Genomic DNA, 8706 nt, shown 5'->3' with positions numbered 1-8706 from the left:
CCTTCACAGCTTTAGGAGGACATGTGTCTGTGGTTAGGAGCTCGCTGTTCATCCAGTGTGTGATCTTGACTGAAATGATAGCTGGTGTCAAGTAGGAGAGGCTTGCAGCTGGGCCAAAGCCCTTGGAGTGAGTTTATAAAGGAATACACCGTCCATGTGGAGCAAAGCTTATCCTCTGGATTATTATTTTTCTTTTATTTTCTAAATTTCTGTGGTGTATAGTATGCTATACTGTAAGTGGCCACCCAAAGAGGTGATGACAGCATAGATAACTTTTATTGCAGCTCTTTGTGTTATACATTGAGGTTGTCTCTGATTTACACAATTTTAACAAACTATTTTAGTGTAACTAAGTGCTAATTGAAACGGAGTTTTAAAGAAGCACTTAATAAGGTGGCATGGGTTTTTTTGTGATGCTTGGCAGAGAGATTGGTTGTTGCTATTTCATAAAATTGTTAGCATATTGTGTTCAGAGTTTGGCCTGTGCAGGGAAAGATCAGCTAACCAATAGTTCTTGGAGTCATGTTACCTCATTCTGTTCTCTGTTCTCTCATTCTGCAGCTATGGCAAAGTAAAACCTCTAAGGAACAAAACAAGGTGTCCCAGGTGGTCTTCTAATTGTTGAAGCAATTAAAGTACAACAACCTGATAACATTAATAAGGTTGTTTGTATTAATAGATTGCTTATTATTATATGCATTTATTCAGGTTTTTTTCCTTAATATTAAAGTGCTGACTGTGTTTTTCTTTCTAGATTTCATAAGGAGAAATTGATGCAGGTTGGACATTGACCTTTTCTTCTGAAAGGTTGATTTATCTTGGAGAAGATAAGTTAAAAGTTTCACTTCTCCAGTATAGCTCCAATATCTGTTTAAGAACTAAACTAGGTTTGACAATACCTGGAAGCACTTTGATAAGCATGTTGGAAATGTAGAAAAAATTGCAACTACGTAATGTCAGATGACTTCTCGAACACCAATTATAGTAGGCTAATGCTTTTAGATTTTGTTATAGAGTTCAAAGTAATTAAGAGATGGAAAAGAAACCATGATACTTGTCCATTGTAATAAAAGTGTGATAACTTACAGTGCAGTTTGACTTTATATTTGTGGACTAAGTTAACAAACATAGTTCAATTTAAAAAAGGCAAAGTACCAATTGTGTGAATAGCAGAGTAGGTCTCGCAATACGTAGTTGTAACCTTGTAGTACACTGTTTTTATTTTGATGTCCCCAATTAAAAAGCCAAATTCATTAGAACATCCAGACGTTGACAAAATGAAACAATTTTCCTGCATATTCTTGGGGTGTTCATCGTTCCATCGTAAGTGAGAGCAGTGAAGCCTGCACTTAGACTAATTAAAGAAACCTCTGACTGGAGTACTTGAAGCCAGTGATGCTGGTGCATCACTGTGCTGTGAACTGACTCCACTGCTGTGTGATATTAGTGTTTCGTATGTGCTGTTAAAGTATTTTATAATTTGTAGTTGGTACAGATACAGCTTAGTTTAATTTAGAGCACACTTTCCAAGGGTACACTGATTTTGCTATTTTGTGTATACAGGGAACTAACTGTTCTAGGTTCTGAAAAAGTTATGAGAAAAAAATGGAAAAGTTAGTTTGGTTGCTCTGGTACTGTGAATAAATTTTTCTCTTCATAATTTCCTGAATCAGTTACAGTTTTTGAGGAGGATTCATTTCTGAAAATTCATTAATCTAGGTAAACTGTACTGCATTTTCAAAGATGTTTTAGAATTGAGGTCTTAGTTAAATAAAAAGGCTGCAGCTTTTATTTTTCCATGAGGATTTGACACTGAGTGTAATTATTGCATTTATCTGGGACAGTTTTGCCCCAAAAAAAGCGTTTTCTGTTTTGCATAAATGGTAGAATTATTTTTGTAAGCAGTGGATAGCCTTATGAGCTGGTCATCAAAATAGTTTCCTACTCTTTATCTTCTCAATCCAAAAAAAACTTTCTTGTATCAATCGTATTTATGCAGTTCAGTAATATTTGAGCAAAATGTTCAGAGTTATCTTTTGCCTTTTTATATTATAATGAAATTTTCTACTGTTTGCTCTACGGTATGGTGTTACCTGTAAGGGCTGCACCTTTGCAGATTTCTGCCCATGTGGGATCAATAAGAAAATTTGAAATTAAATTATTATATATTAAGGTGCATGGAGGTTTTATTTCTGTAAGCACCATTAATAACAAGTTTTTTCTTCTGACTTTGAAGTTGGCAGTCATGTGGTCTGTGAAAAATCTGTAATTACACATTGGCTCTTTGACCGTTGTTTGCCCAGGTTTGAAGTCAGATAACATTAACAAGGCAAGCATAACAGCAGGAAACATTTTTGGTTAAAGTAACTTTTCTTAAATTAGTTTTACTTTATTGCCATATCTGCTCTACAGAATTGTAACAGCCTATTTAGTGCCTCAGGAAAAGTAGGATCTACATAAGGTGAATTTTCCACTTAAGTGCTTTAATGCTATATCATCACCTCTTTATTCTCACAGAGAGTTGGGGGAAATCCATTTTCCAGGCCTCCTTATGCTTCATAAAGGAGCAGAAGCCTACTATTTGGTTTCTAGTGGCTCTTACATCAAGCTTGGTTATATAAGGGTATCTGTTCTGTAAAGTACGGGAGTGATTTATCATGCATAAAACAGATTAGATGATTTCATAATCTCATCTATGTGAAATCTGTGGAGGAAAAAAAAACTAGAAGATATTTTTTGTCTCCTTTTTCACATAACATTTTAATAGCTAGAAGTTCTTCTAATCCCATACAAGATATAAGATGTGTGGGCATTTCTATTTTAAATAATTTATAGGCCATAATGTATGTCAATGAATTTCCTGTCTGGCTAAAGAACAGAAGCAGTAAGCACCACTAAACCCTTCAGACATGTTTGTAGTAGTTGAAGAAGCTATACCTAAGAGAGTTAGTTTAGATTTATTGAAATTTATTATATAACTGTTCATAGAACCACTCTTGAGTATTTCCACCTTTCAATAAGACACTGCCAAGGTCTCAGCAAGAGTGTTGCCACGGCCTAGTTGGAGCTGTCCTCTCCGCTGCATGCACAGTCCTGCCCTCTCTTTCTGTGTCGGCAGCAGAACTTCTGCATTTGTAGTGTGTGCTGCTTTTCATGGGGGTGGTCTTAACCTACTGCAGTAGCAGTACAGCTTGCTGTCCTGGCACAAGAAGAGGGATGGGACCTGGAAAAGTCATACTCAGTTTCATGACAGATTCACAGCATTGCAATATAGATCCCTGTGCCTCCTTTTCCTGGTATTCATTTGTTGAATTTATTTGTGGAATTGTAAACTACTTGGGCACAGAAGAACCTACACTTCTTTTCCCCATGCCTCTAAGGAAACTAGATGGAGTGTTTTCACACTTTGAGAAGATATATGAAAATAAAATGACAGTGTGTGATTGTAGGGTTTTTTTAGGCAATTCGACTTGTGATCATTTGGTAGGAGAACAGTTGATATGCAACTTTGCTAATATACCACGTGTTTGTAATTTGGAAAATCTTGTTGCTCATTCTTCAGAAAGTTCTATATGCTGAAAGTGTCAGCACATTTCAGGGATGAAATTATTAATCTTGCAAATGTTGATTTAGCAATACATTTGGAGGTGGGCTTGAGCTCTAAGTGCTACAGTTTTACTTTGAGTTTGAGGTATGTTACAGGGTATTTTGTGATGAGAAATATTTGCTATGGAACTGCATTTCGCTAGTATTTCTTTTAATTACCATATTTTTCTCTTTAAAGGATTTTTCTGCAGTTAATATTCTATTTATATATTAAAAATGTTTATTTTCTCAATAGCTCACAGGAGTCCTGGATGATTGTTTATGTGACATAGAAAGCATTGATGACTTCAATACTTTCAAGATATTTCCCAAATACAGAAACTGCAAGAACGTGATTACTTCAGATATTACAAGGTACACTTAGAGTGGTATTTTCCTGAATAATGTAAATAAAATGCAGAAAATATAGGAAGGCTTGCATATCAAGTCAATTTGCCAGTGTTAAGCTGCCTAGTGAAAGCCAACAGCTCTTTAATTTGGTTGAAGCAAGTTTTCAGTCCCTGACAGTTATGTTGGTAGTAAGTCTTGTTCATCCTGGAGTCAGTGTCAGTAAATCATGACTGCTTTCATTCAATTGATAAGTGGTAATTTTAAAGATGGTGCCTTTGTACTGCTGCATCTGGAAAAGGATCATATTTTAGCAATTTTATGACAGCATGGAATGCTTATCTTCTAAGAAATGTGTGTAATTTGAAATAGAAATATTGCCATGATTTACTTTTCTAATAAGTTGCTGTCTTATTTCTGGTTTTAGTGTTTGCTATCTAGAGAACTGTTATTCCTTTGAGAAATAGGTAAAACTGTTTCTTTTTCAAGTAGTATGTAATATCACTTTTTATTATGTGAAGCATTTCTTTCTCTATCTGATGTGCAAATGATTTGAAGCCTGATACTTCTGTCTTCAGATATGCTTAACTTTAAAGTGAAGTTGCATTTTGACTGAGCTAATCAGGTGGCTTCCTGCCACTGGAAAAAGGAACTCACACTCCTCTAGGGCAGCATCCTGCCACTTTGCTACTTTTAGCTCTCAGTTAGGCCAACGCATCTCTTTAACCTGGTACATATTTAGTTTGGGTGTTTCAGTTTGTCATCTGGGGGTTTCTTTGGTAAGGTGATCTTTTGTTGATTTTGTTGGGGTTTTTTTGGTTGGTTTGGGGTTTTTTTTCTCCTTTTTCATCCATCTTTTTAGGATGTAAAAAGTCATCTAGCTGATCTGGAATCAGACAAATATTAGACTCACACAAGATTGAGTTATGAGTGTGCAAAAGGAGGAGAAAGCACTAAACTCTTCCCTTTCTAGCCTGAGCAAGCAGTAACGTGCAACTGCACCTTGAATCTCCTGCTACATGATATAGTTCTAAAATCACTTTTCAGGAGAAACAGGATATGTGCAACTTCAGTACTAATACATCACGTAGTAGTGGTAATGAGATTCTCCATAAGCAACAGAAAGATACAAAATTAAGTACATGAAGATGAGAGCAACAGGTATATGGGACTTCATACAACAGTAATTTTATCTTGCAAATTTAGAGCTAATGTTCATTTCAACAGCAGTTCTGCAGATCATACTCTAAAGGTGTGTTGCAGTCCTGCTTCATCTTTTAAACTGATCTTCCCAACACATGGGCAGTTCCAAGGGCTGTGTGCAGTCTACCCTTCATCACACTTCACTTAGTACTTCTAGGGGTGACAGGGAAGAATTTGTTTTGAACAAACAGAGTAAGTCAGAACATTCTTCACCCTTTCCTGTTTCAATAAGCTTTTTTGATATCTCTGTGCAGAATGGTGAAAGTGCTTTTAAGCACATAAATGGATGTGGAAATTGTGAGGGTAGGTGTTTTGGTTTAGGAATGGTACTCCACACCAAACCATGCACCGCTCACTCTCATTCCTCTGTTTTCCTCTCTCTCTCCATGCTACATCAGGATGGAGATGAGAATTGGAGGCACAAAAGATAAAGATCATGGGTTGAGATAAGAACAGTTTTCTGGAGACAGCAATGAGATAAGAAAATGAACAGTAACAGCAACAATACTAATGGCAGAGGGCATAAGAAAAGAAGTTATTCACATGGAGGGGAAAAAATAATAGATAATATCAGATTACTTCCTCTGCCACTTTTCTCGATTGGAAGAACCCCTTCTCCCTGGAAGAAAGTCCTTTTCCCCTGTCCCTTGCAATGATGTAAGTTGGTATAGGAGAACTCAAACCCGAATGTACAATACTGAATGGATGAGGTAGTTTGTATTTAAAGGCCAGAAAAAACATCATAAAGTCTTGCAGAAATTGTGCTAGATGATTTGTAAATAGTAGAACGCTTCCCAATGAAACATTTGTGTTTCTAGTTTTATAAATCAGAAAACACAAAATGTGGAAACCTCATGATCAAGAATGTCTTTTAATTTGTGAAAGGACTGAATAATACTGAGTGATAATGAAATCCAATACCTCATACTCTGAAGAACATCAGATGCTTAATGTAGACACTACTTGATTGGTTTGATAAAAGTACAAGTGCTATACAACTTCAGTTTGTGTGTATACTCGTTTTTGGTCCTTTTCAGTCATTCTGGGACTAGTTCATCTTGATTTGCATGTGTTCTTTCTGAATTAATCTGAAGTTTAGGCATCAGTATTCTTTTATTTACAGCATTTTTCTGGGTAAAAACCAGCGGCTGCCTAGTTACTTATATTTTCTTCAGTGTGTAAGCATTTTTTGTTGTGATAGTTTACTTTTAAGGAGGTTGTAATTTAGCTATGTTAACTGTCTTTTTTGGTAGAAGTTGGTGGGAGGCGAAAGTTTTATATAATAGTCTTACTGTGAGGTGATGTAGAATGTAAAATTATTTTGTGCTTTATTTAAAAAGATGTGAGTGAACAAGTACAAAAAATACTTTTGCATTTTTTTTTCTAGGAATGGTATTTGTGCGTTGAGTAGAGGAGATGGGGGGAGCAAACTAAAATCTCCGCTTTTATTGCAAATGTGCTAGCAGGGTTTGAGCTGTAATGAGAAGATATTTGTCATCACTTCTAAGAAGTTGTGCCATCTGCTAAATGTCTTGTCAGGATTTTTTTGACTGAGGAATAACTTTAACATTTTAAAATAATAATCTGGTTTTAGTTTGATTTTGAAATCCAAAAACATCCAAGCACTTATTTGAATTAGTAAGTTTCAATTTCAATTTAGTAGTGAGAGATTTAATTTTACTTTAATATACTGTGTGTGTTTCACTGGAGACCATTATCATTAGCAGGTTTACTGCACAAAGCTTCGTCTTATGTAGTTAAAGAGACCAATTAAAAGATACCAAATGAAGACCAAACTCCCCCAAATCCCCCTAGACTTAAAGTACTTCATATAACACTTTTTTCCCCTGTATCCTCTCCTTTATTTTAAAGGATTTCCTGATACTAAGAGCTTTCTTCTACAGTTTCCTTATGTAAATGCGGATTGTAAACTTCTGATTTTATGTGTTTTATAGGTCAACCTGAAGAGACCGTGCCCATTTTGGGCTGATGACGGCCATTGTTCTATCAAAGATTGTCATGTAGAGCCTTGTCCTGAGGTAAGGATCAAATCATATAGAATAGAAAAAGGGGTTTGGGCTAAAAATTTGCCAATTTGAAGTGGCTAGTACTATAGTAACAATACTTACTAGTGAGAACTTAAATTTAAGTAAAAGTGACAAATTTCCATTCTAAAAGTAGAAACACAACCAAAATATTTTAAGGTCTTAGTCATTTTATGAACAAAGCAGATAGCTTCAAGAATAAGTCTCTTTAATCCCTAGCACCCCTTTGTATATAACATGTTGAGAAGGTAAAGGAGCAAGTTAATTCTTAAAAAAACCAAATCTGCTCTGGCCTCTATAGGAATGATACTTAATTTGTAGATTTTAATCAAGCATAAACATTTCTATGAGCAGTGTAAAAGCTGTGTTGTTTTGGTTTTTTTTAGAGCAAAATACCTGTCGGAATTAAGGCTGGGAGCTCTAATAAAGTAAGTACTCCTTTGTTTTTGAAATTCTTTCTGATTTTTTTTAATCTTAATTTTGTAACAGCTGTGACTTTTTAGTGCAAATCATCAGTGTTTGTATACTGATGAAACAGTTCAGATAAGTGATCAATTCCTGTTTGTGGCTTTACCTTTTCACTTGTATGTATAATAGTGTTTCTGACATAGCTGGTACTGTCATGTCATTTTGAGTCTGTTGTTGCTGGAGACCTGGTGCAGACTGACCCAATGGATGACAAGGGACAGCAGTGCATGACCACAGAATGCCTGATGCAAAATTGTTGCTTCATTTCTGAGTACAGGTCACCTCTTAAAAAGTTGTAGCCAAAGATGCACAGAGGCAGTAGCAGTGCAATCTTTTTTAACAATCAAAAACAATCACATCTAATATTAAAAAACCCAAATGATTGCATGGAGTTCTGCTATGCCTTGTTTTCAAGAGGTCATTATTCCAGAAATTATTTGGTTGTTAGTCTAAAGACAGTTAAGGCCAAAGTGACCAGTGCGAACTTAAGCAGTGAGTCTGTGCTGTTTGCTTTTGCTTGCATCTCTCCGAGCCGTCACCAAGTGATCTTAGCAAAGCCAAAGAAGTCAAGAGGCTAGATATGCCTAGAAAAAGAGGCCAGAGCAGCTACCCACACATCTCCAACAGTGCCCAAGAACGAGGGTTATAGCAGTTGATGGGATAATAGTGTCCAAATGAGAGATCTTCCCCACTGAGTGTCTTGACTGTTGTGGACACTTACCTCTTGATTAACTATCGTATCTCCATCCTCCCCAGTGCTGTCTACCTCACTGGGCAAGACTGAGTGTAGTTCACCATATCATGAAGGACTTAGGAAAAGGACTGTTTGCATTAGGTTTAGATATCATGCCAAGAAACGTTATCAGAGATAGCTGAGATGAATACTTCATTGTGAATTGATGGCTTGTATGATGCTGTCTGGAACAGAGCAGGCAACTCTGTCCTAGCTTTAGCTCAAGAGGAAGTCTTGTTTCTTTTATACATACATTAACTCATTTAAAGGTACCTGGTAATCAGAGAAGAAAAACCTTTCTCACTGACGTGATCTAAATGTCAG

The 8706-nt window shown here is 36.1% G+C and overlaps 1 protein-coding gene and 1 long non-coding RNA gene across 2 annotated transcripts in view; both read left to right on the top strand.

Moving 5' to 3' along the window:
- Positions 1–3912: 3912 nt before the first annotated feature.
- LOC116994044 lies at positions 3913–7609 on the top strand. Its single transcript, XR_004417407.1, has 3 exons — positions 3913–3960; positions 7092–7175; positions 7568–7609. It is a non-coding gene; the product is annotated as an uncharacterized LOC116994044 (long non-coding RNA).
- A 939-nt stretch (positions 7610–8548) lies between these two features.
- The window catches only part of LOC116993608 (HEAT repeat-containing protein 1-like), a 23942-nt gene continuing 23784 nt past the window's right edge, over positions 8549–8706 (top strand). The window contains exon 1 of the mRNA XM_033054428.1: positions 8549–8581. Within this exon, the coding sequence (XP_032910319.1) occupies positions 8549–8581 (33 nt within the window). The remainder of the gene's footprint in view (positions 8582–8706) is intronic.

Source organism: Catharus ustulatus, chromosome 3, assembly GCF_009819885.2.
Source record: "Catharus ustulatus isolate bCatUst1 chromosome 3, bCatUst1.pri.v2, whole genome shotgun sequence".
In the NCBI taxonomy this organism is placed as follows: Eukaryota; Metazoa; Chordata; class Aves; order Passeriformes; family Turdidae; genus Catharus; species Catharus ustulatus.
Note: the sequence above shows the minus strand (reverse complement) of the source record. Positions and strands in the feature narration are given on the sequence as shown.